The sequence below is a fragment of the Engraulis encrasicolus genome, chromosome 24, assembly GCF_034702125.1.
Source record: "Engraulis encrasicolus isolate BLACKSEA-1 chromosome 24, IST_EnEncr_1.0, whole genome shotgun sequence".
NCBI lineage: Eukaryota > Metazoa > Chordata > Actinopteri > Clupeiformes > Engraulidae > Engraulis > Engraulis encrasicolus.
Genome location: NC_085880.1, coordinates 3,382,326 through 3,402,325, shown reverse-complemented (window position 1 = coordinate 3,402,325; position 20,000 = coordinate 3,382,326). Strand labels below are relative to the sequence as shown.

General features: G+C 49.1%; 1 protein-coding gene across 1 annotated transcript in view; it reads right to left on the bottom strand.

Moving 5' to 3' along the window:
* Positions 1-20,000, bottom strand: part of jag1b (jagged canonical Notch ligand 1b) — a 48,418-nt gene that overhangs the window by 11,483 nt on the left and 16,935 nt on the right. The window contains exons 4-18 of the mRNA XM_063191368.1: positions 18,833-19,090; positions 18,018-18,078; positions 14,398-14,528; positions 13,704-13,823; positions 9,910-10,023; positions 9,331-9,444; positions 8,423-8,536; positions 7,832-7,878; positions 6,158-6,331; positions 5,310-5,460; positions 2,981-3,145; positions 2,408-2,521; positions 1,947-2,060; positions 1,235-1,348; positions 149-265 (exon numbers count right to left, since the gene is read on the bottom strand). Of these exons, the coding sequence (XP_063047438.1) occupies positions 149-265; positions 1,235-1,348; positions 1,947-2,060; positions 2,408-2,521; positions 2,981-3,145; positions 5,310-5,460; positions 6,158-6,331; positions 7,832-7,878; positions 8,423-8,536; positions 9,331-9,444; positions 9,910-10,023; positions 13,704-13,823; positions 14,398-14,528; positions 18,018-18,078; positions 18,833-19,090 (1,908 nt within the window). The remainder of the gene's footprint in view (positions 1-148; positions 266-1,234; positions 1,349-1,946; positions 2,061-2,407; positions 2,522-2,980; positions 3,146-5,309; positions 5,461-6,157; positions 6,332-7,831; positions 7,879-8,422; positions 8,537-9,330; positions 9,445-9,909; positions 10,024-13,703; positions 13,824-14,397; positions 14,529-18,017; positions 18,079-18,832; positions 19,091-20,000) is intronic.

Here is a 20,000-nt window from a genome sequence, read left to right as displayed (position 1 = left end):
ATGCATATGTGTGTGTGTGTGTGTGTGTGTGTGTGTGTGTGTGTGTGTGTGTGTGTGTGTGTGTGTGTGTGTGTGTGTGTGTGTGTGTGTGTGTGTGTGTGTGTGTGTGTGTGTGTGTGTGTGTGTAAACCTGAGCCGTGACACTCACTCTCAGTGCAGGTGGGGCCCTCCCAACCCTCCTTGCAGACACACTTGAAGGACTCGCCGCTCACCACACACGTTCCTCCGTTCTCACAGGGGTTGGGCAGGCAGCTGCTGTTCTTTGCTGCAGAGAGAGAGAGAGAGGGAGAGAGAGAGCGAGAGAGAGAGAGAAAAGGGAGGGGATCGAAAGGACACAGGTAGGAATTTAAATCCGGATCATAAGAACCCTGAGCCACAAACCCAACCCCTCGGCAGCATTATATAAAACAGAAAGGTTCTCACTAACAGCAACCCTGGATTAATTGCAAGAGAACACTACAGAGAGAGAGAGACAGAGACAGAGAGAGAGAAAAAAGAAACGAAAAAAAAAAAAAAGTCAGCCAACACTTTATATTTTTGGGAGTCGCTGGACCCTGAACAGGCTGAACCTTAGTGACAGGGAGGGCTAATCAGTCTGATCACGCTTTTTTGGCGGGAGATTAGTGTCAGCACCGCCGGGCCGATGATAAAAAAGAACGGAATGGGAAGAGCACTGATTGAGAAGCCAGATTTTAAAAAGAAATGGATTGAGGGTTGGGGGGTTGGGGGGGGGGGATGTCTACGTAAACCCCTATCTGCCTACCTGGAGGCCTGGCCTGGGTCGTGATAAGTGGGTTTCGAATGACGAGCAGGTGTTGAGACTCTGGCCTGCAATCCGACGCCCCGTAGGCCCGGGTTGGTGGCAAAACGTTCAGCACTAATGCTCTCGAAATCCGCTTAAAATGTTGCCGCTTGGCTTCTTGCTTGGGAAAACCTTTCCCTCACCGTTTCGTGGTGTGTGTGTGTGTGTGTGGGGGGGGTGTGTGTGTGTGTGTGTTTGTGTGCGCACGTTTATGAACTTTTTGGGAATGCCCTCAAAGCATCGCTGACGGTTCCGGTCCTTGTTAACACGTCTTTTGCGTCTGTGGTATGAGCGTCTTTAAAAAACGGCAATCCCAGCAGGTCACGGCCTTTAAACTGGGGCAACGTGTGCCTACTGGAGGGGATGATGATGAGGGGAGGGGGAAGGGGAGGAGGGGGAGGAAGGGAGCAGGGGAGGCCAGGTGAGACTCACCTATGTTGCATGTGGCCCCCTCCCACCCCGGGGAGCACTTGCAGGTGAAGTTGTCCCCCTCGTCCAGGCAGGTCCCGCCGTTGTTGCAGGTGGCCTCGTCGCACTGGCTCTCCCCTGCAGGGGCGGATGGCAAGTACAACAGTACAGTACAGTCAGTACAGCGCTTTCACAAGTCCACGCGTCTGCCTTTTCTCACACACACACACACACACACAGATGAAGGAGGAGAGGAACTATCTCTCTCTCTCTCCATAGCACTCACACGCTCTCTCTCACACACACACGCTCTCAGGCACACACACACACACACACACACACACACACACACACACACACACACACACACACACACGCTCTCACACACACACGCTCTCACAGACACACACACACTCTCACACACACACACACACACGCTCTCTCACACACACACACACACACACACACACACACACGCTCTCACACACACACAGACACGCTCTCACACACACGCTCTCACACACAGACACGCTCTCACACACACACACACACACACACACACACAGAGAGAGAGAGAGAGAGAGAGAGAGAGCCAGAGAGAAGAACATTGGGTAGAGAGAGAGAGAGAGAGAGAGAGAGAGAGAGAGAGAGAGAGAGAGAGAGAGAGAGAGAGAGAGAGAGAGAGAGAGAGAGAGAGAGAGAGAGAGAGAGAGAGAGATAAAGAAAGCTTTCTTACGGGAGTGGCAGGTTTTTCCCTTCCAGCCATTCCTGCACTCGCAGTAGAAGTCGTTCACCAGGTCTTGACACGTCCCTTTATTGAGGCAAGGACTCATGCGGCAGTCGTCAATGTCTGCAGAGCCAAGCGGTTCAAAGACGTGAGCAAAAAAAATAAATAAATGAATGATATAAAGAAGCAAAATGCACAAAAGCACTTTTCTGTCCATGGGTTTTCAAAAGGGCCGTTGCTAACCAGTTGCCTACTTCGTTGATTACCAGAGGGACGTTGCATGGCAACCAAGTAAGATGCTAAGAAGTTTAGCAACGGCGCTTTTGAGAAACGCAACTCGGGTTTAAAATGACATGCCAACATCACATTAGTGCCACATAAACAAGACAAGGCAAACCAAAACCAAAAACCAATGAGGGAAGCGGGGAGAGGAGATGAGACAAAGTGAAGCGAAACGAAACGAAACTCACTGATCTCACAGTGTTCCCCCTCCCAGCCGTCGGCACAGATGCACTTGTAAACGCTGACTTTGTCGATACACGTTCCGCCATTTTCACACGGATTGCTTTCGCAGTCATTTATGTCTGGTGGAGGGAGGGAGGGGGGAAGGGAGAAAAGGAGGGGGGTGGGGGGTGCTGCATCGTCAAGCACAGGCAAAATTTCAAATTTTCTAGAACGTGTGAAAATGTGAAAACGCTGTCAAAACATCTTCCAGCTCAACAAACGGGATTCAAACAACTTCCCATGCAATTCAACCTTGTCAAACAAGTTATTTTCAAGGGTCACACACATACACACACACACACACACACCCAAACCAAGTCATCATCAAAAAAACACACACAGAGACACACACAACTTCACACCAAAATCCAGGCAATAGTACAAAGTCATTATCAAAACAAAAAAAATACACTTACACTACCTCTACAATCAAACTTATTTTAAAACACACATTCATCAGCACAGCCCTCCTTTCCCCTCCCAACCCCATGCCCATGCTGTCAGTACAACAGTACAGTTTTTTTTGGTTTGGGACTTACTCTCGTGGCAGTAGGCCCCTCGGAAGCCTTCTTGGCACTCGCAGGTGAACTGGCCCCCAGCCTGGCTGCGGCATCGCCCGTGGGGCCCACACACGTTAGAGGAGATGTAGCGCACGCCCTCTGGGGTGCTGTTGGACGTCACGGCCACTGTACAGCTGTCAATCACTATAGGAACACAGAGAGGGAGGGAGACAGAGGCGGAGACGGAGACATGAGCATGGCAAGGGCTAATGAAAGCATTCAGCTTCAACACAACAGACAATATCCGAAAAAACAAACACAACACCATTGAATAGCTGTCAATCACTGTGTGTTGAGGGACAGCAGGAGAAAAAAAGTGGTGAGAAGGAGGGAGGGAAGAAAGAGAGAAAGAAATGAGCACAGCAAAGGCTTTTTGAGGCCATCACACAAAAAAAGGAAAGACGTTCAGTGACACATGAAAGATACAAGACCTTAAAACAAACACCCACACGCATAGTCAAACACATGCACAAGCACGCAAGCACACACACACACACACACACACGCACACACACACACGCACACACACACACACACACAAAGAAACGCAGACAAAAGGCAAAATGCGAAGCCATTAAGCCCATGACGGAGCCTCTACTCTGCCAGTCTGTGTTTGTTATTGTCCCACTAATGTTCTGTGATGAAGAGACCACAATAATCCTCAAAAGAGGGGAGCAGAACAGAGCAGAGCGCAGCTGAGCAGATGATGCCTTTTTGATGCCCGTCGCCTGGTTATGGGCCTTCCTGGGCAATTTGCAGTTGATCTTCTTCTTCTTCTTCTTCTTCTTCTTCAGTGCTTTTGTCTTTTCTTTTATTTAATATTCTTTTTTATGTCGACTTTCTGAAATCCACCGTGTTGGTTCTTGGAAAGATCGGGGTAAAAAAAAAAAAGTGACATGACTTGACTTTTGCTCGCACACGCACGCACAGACACACACACACACACACACACGCACGCACGTGCACACACTCCAAGATCTACTATCCCAGTGAAGGGCCAAGTGTAGTGAAACACTGTTGAACGAGCAGCACTGCGGTTGGTCTAACCCCTTCTCTCTCTCTCTCTCTCTCTCCCTCACACACACACACGCACACACACACGCGCACACATACACACACACCTGTATACACATTGACACACGCATATATCCACGCACATAATCTCTCCTTAAAAACACCCACAAACTCAAACTCCCACACACACGCACACAAACTCACAAACTCTTTCTCTCACACACACACACACACCAAAAACAGGGAATCCCACCAAAGTCATTACCAAACCGAGAACACACACAGAGCTGTGAAGAGTTTGCCAGATTTTCCAGGAGAGAGAGCTTGGGCAATCGTGGGAGGAGGTGGGGGGAGAGGAAGTGAAGGGGAAAGGGTGGGGAGGAGGAGGAGGAGGAGAGGGAGAGGGGGAATCGGGAAGCAAGTGGAGGAACAGGGGAGGAGGAGAGGTAGAGGAGAGGAGGAGGAGGAGGAGGAGGAGGAGGAGGAGGAGGAGGAGGAGGAGGAGGAGGAGGGCAGCTGTCCAGAGAAGAACTGGCAACAAAAGGCCTGAAAGCCTCATGAAAGCTGAATCTGAGCCGTCCTTTTCACTCATGTCTCCCCCGGGGGGGAACTCACAGCGCAGGGCAGGGGCAGGGGCAGGGGCAGGCTCCACCAAGCTAGCCTTACTCAGCAACTACACAATAGCACCACGCTACAAGGAGATCACTTTACAGAAACGCAGGAGATGGAGAGCTAGATAGATTGAGAGAGAGAGAGAATGAGAGAGAGAGAGAGAATGAGAGAGAGAGAGAGAATGAGAGAGAGAGAGAGAGAGAGAGAGAGAGAGAGAGAGAGAGAGAGAGAGAGAGAGAGAGAGAGAGAGAGAGAGAGAGAGAGAAGAAACAGTCAGCACAAGACAGAGAAGGGGGGGTGGACAAACACAGAGTGAGGAAGAGAGGCAGATAAAATGTGGAGGTGAGGCAGAGAAAAGGGCACACAAAGAAAGGAAATAGAAAAGAAATACTTGAAAGTGCGATATGATGAAAGAGAAAGAACAGTCCTGCTGCAAAGGGAGAGAGAGAGAGAAAGAGACAGAGAGAGGGAGATACAGAGAGAGGGAGAGACAGAGAGAGGGAGACAGAGAGATGGTATAGAAAGAAAAAAGAACTAAACGGCGCCTTTTGCCTGACAGTCTCTGGTGGCGGCGGTGGTTGGGAAAGCAGCAAGAGAGGGTACGACTCGGGTGAAAGAGTCAGTGCAGTATGGATGGAAAGCAAAACAAAAACGTGCGAGTGAGTAAGTGTTGCACGCTCACCCTGGCAGGCCGTGGTGCGGCAGTGGTCCTTGAGGTGCGAGCAGTTCTTGCCCTCGTAGTCCTCGGTGCACTTGCAGACGTAGTCCGACGCCAAGTTGAAGCACGGCGCGCCGTTCTGACACGGGTTGGGTTGGCAGTAGTCAATGTCCAGCTGCAGAGTAGAGAGGATTGGAGAGAGAGAGAGAGAGAGAGAGAGAGAGAGAGAGAGAGAGAGAGAGAGAGAGAGAGAGAGAGAGAGAGAGAGAGAGAGAGAGAGAGAGAGAGATAGAGAGAGATAGAGAGAGAGGGAGAGAGATGGAGAGAGAGAAAGAGAAAGAGAAAGAGAGGAATAGTGGGGGTATGAGAGGAGTAGAAAGAAAGGTGGGGTACAAAGACAAATAAATAGAAAATATTAGCGTGTGATGGAGGAGGACAACGAGAGAGACAGCCAACATTTTTGGAGGCTGAGGAGAAAAGGCAGCGTTACAAGCAGCCCACAGCATCCTCCCTGCAGGGCCCGGCCAGGAAACACAGCACTAAACGCCCTGACGAAGGAAAATAAATAAAAAGGGCAGATATTCTACACAGCAGCCAAGCCAGGAGTAAAAGGAGAGTGAGAAAGAGAGGTGCATAGAGAAAGAGAAAGAGAAAGAGAGAGAGAGAGAGAGAGAGAGAGAGAGAGAGAGAGAGAGAGAGAGAGAGAGAGAGAGAGAGAGAGAGAGAGAAAGAAATGGAGGATATACTATGGCAAGAGTAAAAGGATAGTGCAGGAATTTACAAAACCACTACCAGAGGCGGAACCTTCATTAAAGGGTACAAAGAAGCATAGCATTGTGATGTAGGGGGGGACACAATTAAGTGTTGCTCACCTGACACAGGTTACCTGAGAAACCGGCTGGGCACAGGCACTGGAAGCCATTGACCTCGTCCTGACAGCGCCCGCCGTTTAGGCACGGGCTGCTGGCACACTCGTCGATGTCCGTCTCACAGTTCTCCCCTGAGAAGCCCAATGGGCACACGCAACGGTAGCCATTGACCAGGTCCTGATGAGGAGCGGAGAGAGAACGAGAGATGAGAGAGGGATGAGTCAAGAAGCGACCATGGCAAAGAAGAGTGAGGAAGAGAGACAGATAAAATGTGGAGGTGAGGCAGAGAAAAGGGCACACAAAGAAAGGAAAAAAAGAAAGAAAGACTTGGGAGTGCAATATGATGAAAGAGAAAAGAACACTCCTCCTGCAGAGAGAGAGAGCGAGAGAGAGAGAGAGCGAGAGAGAGAGAGAGAGAGAGAGCGAGAGAGCGAGAGAGAGAGAGAGAGAGAGAGAGAGCGAGAGAGAGAGAGAGCGAGAGAGAGAGAGACAGACAGAGAGCGTGAAAGAGGCAAGGACTTGCGCCTTCCTTCCTTCCTCACTGAGAACAGAGAGCTGACCGGGCAAAGTGGGGGCTCGTTTATAGACCTTGGACGTACACGACAAAAGGATGTGGAAAGAAGACGACTGCCATGGGTGTAAATCCTAGCGACTGGGATCCTAGCAATAACTAGTTCCTGTCTTCAAGACAGAACGATAAAAAAACAGCTTCATGGCTGAATCCATGCAAGTAAAAGCCACCCACGCATGCCAACGACAACAATGTGCACAGACAAATACAACCTAGAAAGGAGCAGGAAGAGCACAGTGACAGCCATTGGAGGACTGCGAGTCTTCGGAAAAGTAAAAAGGGAAAAGGCCACAAAGTTAAAAAAAAAAAAAAAAAAAACTCAAAACAAAACAAGAAGTCATGTTGGTGTTTGGGGAGGGGATGCTATAAAGGCACTCTTAATCACGGAAGCATTTTTCCTGGCATGGACGCCCAACAATGATGTTTATGGTAACTGAATCCCCTGGACTTAGTCGGCCTTGGGTCTCGGGTCCCTTGGCCAACCTCCCCCCACCATCCCACTACCCCTCTTCACCCCTCTGTTACAACCTATGCCAGCTAGAGGCAACTGTCTGCGTGCGCCGTGCGTGCGCCGTGCGTGCGCCGTGCGTGCGCCGTGCGTGTGCGTGTGTGTGTGTGTGTGTGTGTGTGTGTGTGTGTGTGTGTGTGTGTGTGTGTGTGTGTGTGTGTGTGTGTGTGTGTGTGTGTGTTGGAGTGTGCGTGAGTGTGTTTGTGGGCCAGTCAGTTTGTTTATGCGTGTGTATGTGTGCATTTCTCAGCTGCCGTGCCACAACTATTTTTAAATGTCAGTAGTAAATGAGTTCATTACGGCAACGAGGAGGTGAAAATCAAATTGAACCGCAAGTGGCCAAACATCCACACGCCACAGAGGAGGAAGGAAGGGGGGGAGTGAGGAAAAGAGAGAAAAGACAGTGAGTCAGACAGAAAGGAAATAAAAGAGAGAACACAAAAGACAGAGGCAGGAGAGAGAGAGAGAGAGAGAGAGAGAGAGAGAGAGAGAGAGAGAGAGAGATACAGACAGACAGACAGACAGGCAGACAGACAGCAAGAGACAGACAGCGAGAGACAGACAGCAAGACGAGAGGAGAAGAGATTGGAACACATACCTTGCAAGTTCCTCCATTCTGGCACTGACCATGGCAGTCGTTAATGTCTGTAAAGCACGCGCACACACACACACACACACACAATACAATCAGGACACATTTCACATCCACTCTACAGACACAAAATCATTTGACACCTCTGTGTGTGTGTGTGTGTGTGTGTGTGTGTGTGTGTGTGTGTGTGTGTGTGTGTGTGTGTGTGTGTGTGTGTGTGTGTGTGTGTGTGTGTGTGTGTGTGTGTGTGTGGACCTGAGTACAATAATGAGGTGATGGGAGAAGTGTACAGTAGGAGACCACTGCTGTTGCCAGGAAAACTATGACGATGTAAACAGTAAAATGGCCGCCACTGACAGACAGACAGGGTGTTTCTCAAAGTAAAGTGCTTTGCTAGGACGAGTAACAGCCATTTTTCCAAGGTGTATCCAACTATTAATTACACTTAGAACTAGTGATTGGATACTCTTTGGTGAAATCCGCAAAAACGAGTGTTACTCGTCCTAGCAAGGCTAGAACACTTCACTTTGAGAAATGCCAGACAGACCGACAGACAGAGAGAGACAGAGAGACAGACAGACAGACGGTTAAACTCACTGATGTCGCAATTCTGCCCAGTCCAGCCGGGCAGACACTCGCAGAAGTAGCTGCCTATCAGGTTCCGGCAGGACTTGGCGTTCTTGCACGGTCGGTCGTCACACTCGTTAGCATCTGTTAAACACAAAAAAATCCAATAAAGCATCAACAACGGCTAGCTACCACAACCACACGCAGGGACGGGGAGCACACCGTCGCTCTGAGCGACGATACACCATTAGTACACCGGGGTGTCGTCACACACGTTGGCGCCTGTTAAAAAGAAGAAATTCCAATAAAGCATAACGCAACAACGGTTAGCTACCACAACAGCAAGCCGGGGCGGGAGAACACCAGCACTCTGAGTGACGATACACCACTAGTACATCGGGGTGAAATTTTACAGCGATGTTCCCTGGCAAGGGTACAAACCAGCTGTTGATCTGGCATCGCATCAGTTTTATTGAGCAACATCGCTTCCTCAGAACTTACAGTACAGTTGCAGGCACGTTTTCCCGTAACCCTGCCATCTGATAATTAAGAGCACAATCATGTCGCTGCCCGCAAACATCGCTTGAGAAGACAAGTAATATCTTGATGCACCACCACGCAACAAAGGCATGATTTCACATCAAAACCCTGCCTGCATCCTAGCCTAGGCACTCATGCTTTTTTGTGCTTCTTTTCATGTTTTTTTCCCTCCATCACCTTCAGAGTGATGCATTTTACATATTTCTCCTCAGTCACCACACGTGGTACGTTATACTGGTCATCTCCTCTGTTGTAAGTCTGCTAAATGTCATGGAATATTGCTAAAGTAGCTAGTACCAATGTACCATTATATTACATTACATTGCATTGCACTACACTTTGGCCTCAACTTCAAGCAGGCTACTTTACTTGACTACATTGGGTACTTCTTTGCTTACCTATGAGGCAGGTTTTGCTGGTCCATTGGGGTGGACACAGGCACTTGAAGCCGTTGACTTGGTCTTGGCAGGTGCCGCCGTGACTGCATGGGTTGGGGCTGCAGTCATCGATATCTGAAAACAGGAACATTAGACAGTCAGTAAACAAGTGAGTAGGGGTCTGTGTGTGTGTATATACGTGCGTGTCTGTCTGTCTGTGTGTGTTTTGCACATAGCATGCATGTGTGTGTGTGTGTGTGTGTGTGTGTGTGTGTGTGTGTGTGTGTGTGTGTGTGTGTGTGTGTGTGTATGCATGTGTGTATGTGTACATGCGTGTGTCTGTGTGTCTGTGTGTATGGGTGTGTGTGTGTGTGTGTGTCTGTGTGTGTCTGTGTGTGTCTGTGTGTGTGTGTGTGTGTATGCATGTGTGTATGTTTACATGCGTGTGTCTGTGTGTCTGTGTGTGTGTGTGTGTGTGTGTGTGTGTGTGTGTGTGTGTGTGTGTGTGTGTGTGTGTGTGTGTGTGTGTGTGTGTGTGTGTGTGTGTGTGTGTGTCTGTGTGTGTGTGTGTGTGTGTGTGTATAGACATGGTTCACGTACTGATGGTGCAGGAGGGCCCGGTCCACCCAGGGGCACACTGGCACTCATAGCCCTGGCTAGTCTCCTGGCAGCTCCCTCCGTTGGAGCAGGGGTCCGACAGACAGGCGTGCTCCGCTGTGTAGACACACACACACAGACACACACACACACACAGAGTTAGGACCTCTGGCTCAACATGCCCACCTGGTCACCTCTTTTCTCATGCTGCGTGCCAGCCACATGCCCTCTCACCCAGGCCCATACCGCCCTCGCACCATCCCCTCTCTACCGGGAAGACCACCTTTGCTGCTCTATGAAATTTATCTCACTCACACACAGACACACACACCCCTAGGGGCAGCCCAATGCTTAACTGCCCCCCCCCCGCCCCATAATTAAACGTTCTTTAGTCAATCTGAATTTAGGAGGCCCCAAATATGGGGGCAAAGTGGTTGAGGCCCTAAGCGCTCTGCTTACTCTGCTTATGCCTAGCGGCGGCCCTGCCCGTCTATATCCATGGGCAGAGGTCAGTGTGGACCCAGAAACTGGCCTGTCACGACAAGCTGAGCAGGCCAATGCTAGCCTCGCGACGCCATCCTCTGTACTCCACCCAAAGATTTTGGCTCCGCACATCGTCTGGCAAAAGCCTCGAGCTCGGTTCTGTGTTTAGCCAATCAGCAAACTGTTGAGAGGGATGACGCGGAACTCACCCGCGAGCTCCGTTACTGATTGGTTAAAGTAACTAAATTCACACTTTCGTTTTGTTATTTGTTTGCTTTTGCGACGCTATATCGTAACAGGCATGCTAATAAAGCACAATATGGGTTTTAATTTGAGTTTGGAACTCCAATGAATTTAAATGATAGAGTAAGATCAGACCATCTACCACCCTCCACGGAGACAGATTCCTCATGGCTTTTGCCAGACTGATTGACTGAGTCAACAGTCGGCTTTTCGCCCAGGCTAGGCCAATGCAGCTTGACGTCCAGCCAATCCAATCTGACTGACCGCCCACCATTACAGGGGGAGTGGGAGAGAGAGGAAAGAGGGGAGGGGATGAATTCGACCACCCTCCTCTTTCTTCCTTTCATCGTTCTGGTTGAGGTGGGTCTTTGACAAATGGAATTAAAGGCTGACTACAGGAGAGGGTGTTAGGGCGTGAGAGGAGAGGATAGAGGCTTTACTGTGGTTGGATGAATATGACCCCTGGAGAGGAGAGAGAGAGAGAGAGAGAGAGAGAGAGAGAGAGAGAGAGAGAGAGAGAGAGAGAGAGAGAGAGAGAGAGAGAGAGAGAGAGAGAGAGAGAGAGAGAGAGAGAGAGAGACAGAGACAGAGACAGAGACAGAGACAGAGAGACAGAGAGAGATTTTTCCTGCCAGTCACCTTGAGTTCTTCACACTAGTGTAGTGAAGTGAGAGGTTTGTGGGGCCTTGAGGGGGGCAAGGTTGGAGGGGGCGCTTGGGAGGCAGTTGGTTGTGGTGGGTGATGGGAATTGGGGTCAGGAAGCATTTGCTTGACCTGTCCACAGGGGGCTGTCAACACCTGCACCTCTGGCTTGCCCACAGCTGTGTGTGTGTGTGTGTGTGTGTGTGTGTGTGTGTGTGTGTGTGTGTGTGTGTGTGTGTGTGTGTGTGTGTGTGTGTGTGTGTGTGTGTGTGTGTGTGTGTGTGTGTGTGTGTGTGTGTGTGTGTGTGTGTGTGTGTGTACATGTGCATGCATGCGTTAGAGGATATGTCAGTATGACATGGTTAATACATAGTCTGGTGTGGTGTGGTGGGTGGGGTTGGGGGGCGGGGGGGAGGGGGGTGTATGTATCCAAAGACCCTGCATGACACCTCCATCACCCCCCCCATAATGCCTGCCTGCTTGGCTGGCTGCGTGGTGCGACCACCTGGGGTGCTCCACTGTCAAAACAGTGCGGAGGCAACCGGTTAGGAGTGGATCAAAACAGGGGAGGGATGAGGACGGGGTGGGTAGGTGGGGGGGGAATTAACTGACCTGAGAGCAGCGGGAGAACGAGCCAACAGCTCGGGGAAGCGTGCCAAGGGGGCTCTCCACTCCGCTTCTCATATGACTCTAAATACAGCCCTGTAGTCTCCCTCTAGTCTCCCACCCACCCTCTCTCACTCCCACTCCCCCCCGTCTGCTCTCCGCCATGGGCCCACTAAAAGCAGAGAGGGGCTGACTCAAGTGGAACTCGACAACAGAGCGGCAGAGCAGTGGAAGAACCTCAACTACCTTGTTAAGTTACGAGAGCACTTGTGGGAGAGAGAGAGAGAGAGAGAGAGAGAGAGAGAGAGAGAGAGAGAGAGAGAGAGAGAGAGAGAGAGAGAGAGAGAGAGAGAGAGAGAGAGAGAGAGAGAGAGAGAGACTCTTGTGTTTTTTTTGTTTGGCAATGCTGTGGTGGCGTGTCACGGAAAAGAGACTGTACATAGTTCTAGTCTCCGGTCACACGCGCACACATGCGCGCTCGCACACACCACACACAGGCACACACGCACGCACACACGCAGGTACACACGCAGGCACGCACGCACACGCACGCACACACGCGTACAGCATTCCACTCTGTTCCAGTTCCAAGTGCCAGGCAAAGGGCTCTGGCGATGTCAGCAGCAGCCCACCAAGTGCGCTGAACTCCCGAGCATTGCCATCCGCCTCACTCGAGTCGAGACGCTCGCCGGGACTCACACGGCATTTCCATGAGAGCCTACAGCAGCAGCAGCAGCAGCTGCCACAGCAGCAGCAGCAGCGCACGGAACAATCCGACACAACACAATTACATCACGTCACGCCAGTCATGAGCAAGTCATTACACTTAAGGTCGTGTAAGAGACTGATTAGCGTCACAAACTCAGCTTAACAGGCCCACGAGAGCAGCAGAGTAAGTAGCCGACTGTGGAACGTCACCCGGGCCAGGCCCGGCCGGCCGGCGCCATTGGACTCTTGCGCCTCTCGTACAATGTAAATTCCTACAGCTGACCTCACTCCCTCGCTGGATGTTTTCAATTGTTGTTGCCAACAGGGTTACTGTTACTGGAGGGTGATGGTGACTCATGGAAAACAGAGACCCTACGAATCGGACAGGGAGACAGAGGTCCAACACTTCCCCTCCGTGTCGTGTAAGTAGCGGGAGGAGAAAGTAACAAGTGTGCTATAGGCACCGGGAGATTAAGTGTTGTCATATCGTGATGGGGATGACACTGGGGTCAATCACGATGATCAGGTTTCAGCTTTATAATATCGACCGCATGGCATGGATGGCTTCCCATCGCTATACTGACCATCGTCATTTGTGACTGGAAAGTGAAGGTGGAGACAAGAATCAGCAGAATGAATGAGGTGCAGCAAAGGACAGATAAACAATGCTGATAAACAATGCATGGGGGTTACGCCAGGGACACATACAGGCATATTTGGCCACATGAAGCAGCAAACTTTGCCACTGATTAATGATTCCTATGAGGGAGGCGAAGGCAAGCGAACAGGAGCAAAGCGAAGTGAGAACATTGGACCAAGTTTAATTGTATGCCAATGAGGAGCGAATTTCATCTGCGGTGGTCATACAACATAACTGTTCAAATACATCTGATTCACCTCGACAACCGGTCAGTTGAGCAGTCAGAAAGAAACACTGAATTTCGCCTCGCTTATGTGTTGTATCCACCTTTATACCACACCCACTAACGCTTCCCATTTCGACATTTTTCAGGCTATCATAGGTCTGCTAGTTCCTGTTAGCCTGCCACCCTTGTAACCATGGATGATAAGGTGGAGAAGGGGTAAGGAGGACACGAGCGCTGTTCGGGCCATACCTCTCTCGCAGTTGAGCCCAGAGTAGCCTTCAGGGCAGGAGCACTGGTACTTGTCCGGCCCAGTGTTGCTGCAGGTCCCTCCGTTCTGGCACGGCTGACGAGTCGCGCAGGTGTTCAGGTCTGTCACGGTGTGGGGCAGATGGGGAGAGTGGAAAAGTGTGTGTGTGTGTGTGTGTGTGTGTGTGTGTGTGTGTGTGTGTGTGTGTGTGTGTGTGTGTGTGTGTGTGTGTGTGTGTGTGTGTGTGTGTGTGTGTGTGTGTGTGTGTGTGTGTGTGTGTGTGTATGGTGGTGGTGGTGGGGGTAGAGGAAACAAGGTCAGACAGACATGCAGACACATAGCAGTTGCTATTAATAGTATCATGAGGAGGTATAGAGACCTTTTTGTCCCTTGTCCCTTTTCTTACCACATCAATCATTCCAGCAGTTTAAGCTGTCAGACTAATTGAAATTGGCTGATTGGCTCATCGTGTCTGAGACTTTCTTTTCTTTTCATTGGTTCAAAAAGGCTAATTCAACATGCCCCCTACTACCCCCCTGTCTGCCTTTCAAGGAACAACAGTGTGAGTTGATCGAAGAGATGAACGCTTTGACATGAATGAGTCACAGGAAGCAGACCACTGTGTCACCATGGAGACACAAACACAAACACATCTATCAAAAAATAAATAAAAAATCAGACATTAGCGAACCCTACCTTTGTCACAGAGCTGTCCGCCCCAGTTGGTGTCACACAGACACTGCCAGGGCTCAATGCACGTCCCATGCTGACAGCCCGGATGGGGGGTGCACTTGTCACAGTATTGTCCTTGCCAGCCGTACTTACACCTGTGTAAACATCACACGAGCACATACACACACACGCACACACACCGTTAGTACAAAGACACTCGTTTGTGTTGGAGTTGTCCAACTTTTGGCTCAGGACTTCACAGTATATTTTACAAAGAGTGTAAGGCTGAAAATCACCCTTAACACCAACATACAATACAGATCCAGGTAATCCATACCATAAACATACACTTTCAGGACGCTTTAAGTGAACACATGCTAATACCTACTCGTTTACAGCTTAAAATGGTCATATAAATACACGGTTCGCCTTTCCATCCTGACACAACAAATCATATTGATCCCTTTGACACCAGAGAGGACTTTGCAAAAACAAACAGAGCAATCAAGGAACAGGCCACAGCCACATCAGTCGACCAGAGCCACACCAGCAGGCCTGGGGAATAACTTTGTCCTGGCTCCACTTGCCAAGGGCTACTGAATTGAAAACCGCAAAGACATGGAGGAGAATTTCCAAACGATATCAGACTCTCTGCAAGCGATTATTTTCGCGTCTGACTCTCGGCAGACAATAGCAGTTCTATGCCTCTGTGACTTTTGTTGGAAAAATAGAAGAAAGGGTTTTTTTTCAGAAAAGCTAACAACTGTCTTTAAACCAAACTATTTAATGCTCGACCATGAAAAAACAAAGGAGAAAGAGGGGGAAAGAGGAGGGGAAAAAAAAAGAGTGACCAACTTAGGGCTCCGTTGGGGCCTTTTCTCAGAGCTAACATTAGCCTGTGGCAAGACGCTGTGTGTTTCAATGCTGTAACGGCGGCTTGGCGTGGGGACAGTGCGGAGAGATGAGGGGGTGGCTCTCAAGTTTGCTGACTGTGTTCATGCCGCTTGGTCGCGCCGTTTTCAAAAAGGGCCGCCCTCGACGCTCCGCCAGACCTCCCTGCCCCATGTTTTCCCACGTTTACCCTCCCCTCCTCTCCCGCGTCTCCTCCTACTTCCCTCTCTCTCCATGTTTCCTTCCCCCGTTTCGCTCTTTCTCTCTCTCTTTCTCTCTCTCTCTCTCTCTCTCTCTCTCTCTCTCTCTCTCTCTCCCCCAGGCATAGCGCAGAGAGCCCACTGACCACAGAGGACATAGCAAGCCGTAATTAAGCAGCGCCTCTGGATCCTCAGCTCTGGAGTGCGTCTCCTTTAAGGCCGGGCCCCCCCGTAATTAAAGCGGCCATATCTCCGACCTCCGGCGATAGCTGAGGCTCCTTAAAAAAAAAAGTGACTCTTGATGAGATAGCGAGAGCCTCGTTTGGAGAGACTCAACAGTGCGACGACGAGGGGAGGGAAGAAAACAGAAAAGAGAGGGCCCTCTGGGAAAAAGAAAGAAAACAATTAGCCCCGGGCAGCGGCTCAGCTGTAAAAATAAACGCGGTGGTTAAGTAAACCCCGCTCTGTGATTAAACAGGCTATTCGCGACAAGAGAGAAGAAGACGCAGGGGGAAAAAAAAGCCACCAGTAACGCTTCTCTCTCCATTTGAAAAAAAAATGGACAACAACCTTCAGTGAGCAGTGATCACTTCCGCTGTAGGAGCTTCATGGGATCCCAGATCCCAGATCCCAGATCCCAGTCTGGGGTGGGAATGGGGGTCGGAGATGGTGGAGGAAGTGGTAGATGATGTACTGTACATTTGAAAGTGGGGATGGTGGGGGTTGGAGTAGGAGAACTGAAGATATGTACTGTATTTGGTGGTTTTAGGGTGGGGCGAGGCAAGTGGTAGATGATTTGCATTTGGTGATTGTGGTGTTGGTGGTGGAGCGTTCCTAGAGATGCTTTCCCTTCTTCGCCGGAAAAAAATGTGTTGGAATTTCTTTTTTTTCACCCAAGTGTTGCTGCTGGCCTATGGCCTCTTTGTGGGAATATACAGTCCCAGGCAGTGGAACTCAGTGTTCTCTTTCTGGCACTACAGTATATGCATGGACGGGGCCTTGTTCTGGTAACCCGCACTTGTGAAGCAGCGCAGTGCAGTAGCAGCAGTCCACATTTACAGGAACCTCAAGGCTTTTGTGACGCATGATAAAAATGCTTTACGTGCTACGGGCCCCGGACCATAATGACTGGAGATCACGTGGTCGTTTTTCTGGGCATGTATGTCTGGGGAGGGAGAGGCGAAATAAAAAATGGGAACGGAGCGCTCGCTTGGCATGGAGCGGTCGACTCCAGTCGCTCATGCAACTCAGCACTTTTTGTTCAGCAAGAGAGCAAGACAAACAAAACAACAAGCACTACCTCCTGATGTACAGCCAAATGCTTTGTTCCCAACTTCAAGCTGGTTCATGACTTAAAAAAAAAGAGTGCATAGGGTTTCGTCAGTATCACCGTTGGCTCGCCTACAAAAGGGGTGAAGCAATAGGCTGCACTGGCTGCATTTACCTTGGGTGACAAAGCTGATAAGTCGGATGATTAATTGCAGATAGCGAGGGCCTTATTCCTGTTTACACACCTAATCTAATTTACTTCCACAGTCAGATCAATGAACCAACGGCACTTTGGAAAAGCAAACCAACACAATCCATTTTAAGGGTTAGAAAAACACATTCACACAAGTGAGCGCCAGCAGACGCCCAGGAGACAAAAAGCATTCAAACGCCTTTCACTGCCTGAGGAAAGCGAGAGAAAGGGCACTTGAAATGAGAGCCCAAAACTGTAATTTACGAAATTGACCAAGGCAAAACACCAAATTACTGTGCGAAAACAGCCAAAATGGAACGTGTTGACTTTTTCTCGCAGCAATATCACCCCCCTCGGTGTGTGCTAACTTGTTTTGATATTCATCTCCAAACGGCTTCCCCCTGAGGGCAAACTCATAAACCATTACCAAAACAAGCAGTGCATTTCAGTGGCCGGCGCAGGGGCTGATGCACTGATAAAAGCCTGCAGCAGAGTGTACGATCAACAAGGCAACTGCACTAAAACATCCCAATGAACACTCAAACGAGCACCACCAACATGAAGCTAATGAATGTCAATGCGTATAATACATAAGTCAAGTGCACGTGTCTTGAAACAAAGAAAAACAATATTACTATGCCGATGTAAAAAAAAAAGAATTATGCATGTTTCAATTTTTTCCAGCCAATGGTACTACAGCACCAGAACTTCGGAGTGATCAGATTTAGCCCTATTAATGACAAAAATACAACCTGTGGCTACTACTGCCCATCACCAAGATGTAATATTGAAAAGACATTCATTACAAGCTCAACTCTCAACATTCTCTGCAATAGAAACCTCTGGGAAAAGCAAAGCAACAAACTGGTAAAGAATCTATGCGTCATACACAACAGTCCACAAACAGGTCACAGCAGCAGCAGGCAGCTACCACTATTCTCTAGGAGTTCGCTGAAAGTCCCTTAATGTTGTTAAGTAATATGGTACGGTGAGCACAGGCAGCGTCTCCTAAATGGAGTAAAGGTCAGAAGCAGCGGCAACAGCAGCAGCAGCAGCAGCAGCAACGAGACAAGGAGATTGTTGTGACTTACCGACAGTCACCTGGCTTGTCACAGGAACCGTGTTCAGTGCTGCAGCCTTGTCTGCAAATAGCTGAGGAGATTGAGAGAGACAGAGAGAGAGAGGGGGAGTGGGGGGGGGAGATGGGGAGGAACAGGGGGGAGAAGAGAGGAGAGGGGAGGGGAATTAGTGAGTTGAGCGTTATCTGCACCATGCCAGGGCTTATATGTTGAGTCTGCCGACACACTCGTGGGAACATCTGTGGAATGCGTAGGAAAGTCCGCTAAATCCCCACTCAGTAGCCTACTTTCAGCCAACTTCGATTTCACACGACTTTAGCCACAGATGAGAGCAAACCTCCTCTAGGGTAACAGGCAATAACGTTAAAACATAGCTACATTTCTGACAGTAGATGATTAATCTAAAACACAAGAAGTCGAGAACACAAAAACTTCCTCCTCCGCACATCTCTGGACCAGTAGATCCAGGAGATTTAGTCAATCTATGCAAACACAAAACAGTCCAGCTGTAGATAGTACCGCAGTATCAGGCCTCTGGACCTAAAAGGAATGTCCACACATCTGAAATAACTAGAAAGATGACCTAACCAATATATCTCTGTTCACACTGTCCGATGATGACATCAACAAGTGGAGATTGTGGCCTGCATGCATTGCATGCAACTCTGATTGACGGACATTGAGTTCATAATCCAGAAAAAATGCCCAGAAAGTGATTCCAGCCATACTGTTCCAACACCAACTCAACAGAGGTTAAACAACGTTTACAAAGCTATTAGTCCTACACATCATGCCAATCTAGTTGTGAGCTGGTCTTTTCCACGTACCTTTGTTGCAGTCCTTCCCGGCCCAGCCCTCCAGACAGGTCTTGTTGCCGCTGTTGTCGCAGGTGAAGTGGCCGAAGAAGTCGTCGCGCGGCCGGCAGAACTTGTTGCATCCGAAGCCGTAGTAGTGCTCGCTGCAGGTGACGCGGATCTGGTACTCGAACTGGGCTGTGTTGCCCTGGTGCGTCAGCTTCTGCCATGGGTGGTTGGGGTTGATCATGCCCGAGTGAAGATGCTTCTCGATGACCTTTCCCGAGGTGCCTGCAGGAAACATGCAACAGGTCAGACACCGCATGATAAGTAATTTTTCCAGTATCGTTTCAGGGGTTCATCAACAAGTTTGTATGAGGTTGAAAAGCACTACTGAATTTGTCTACCCATTCTCAAGCAGCTGCACACGTTTGAAGGAACGTCTTTTTCCCCAACAGTAATTATTACGTAATTAGACCGTAATTATTCGACTTCCAACCTGTGGACGGATGCGACCAAAGGCGAAAAGTATTTCACCATGCATTATCTGGCTGGCTTAAAGGAACAGACCACCCTTTTTTGATTTTCACATATTTGCAGTATTTCCAAGCATTATTTATGAATGTCCATATAATTTTCGTCTATGTTTTTGCATTGCCCCGTTTAACAGCATAGCCACATTAGGCATAGCAATGCAAGTCTATGGTACAAAATAAAACACAATCAAATGTACTTATAAACCATTTTAAAATTAATGTAAAATTCACCAGAGTGTAAAACGGCAATTTAATTCCGTCCAGTGACCACTTGTGGCTTGATGCTAAAGATACCAGTTACTTCCAGTGATTATGCTAAGCTATGCTAATAATTCTGATCAAATAAATCTAAGTACTGAAAACACTGAGACGAAAATTATATGCACATTCATGAATAATGTTGGGAAATACTGCAAATATGTGAAAATCAAAAAAGGGTGGTCTGTTCCTTTAAAGCAAAATATTCTGGCTTTGAAACAGCAGTGGTTATATTGGACAATCTCATCTGAACATCAACATACCATACCATACTCAATGCTTATCCCTGACCACTGTGGCACACACTGACTGAGATTGGCCAAAATGTCTCCAGTTTTCCAGAAATCCACAGAATTCAGAATCAACGAAGACAGAAGACAACCACTCAGTGAGACAGTCCTTTCAAA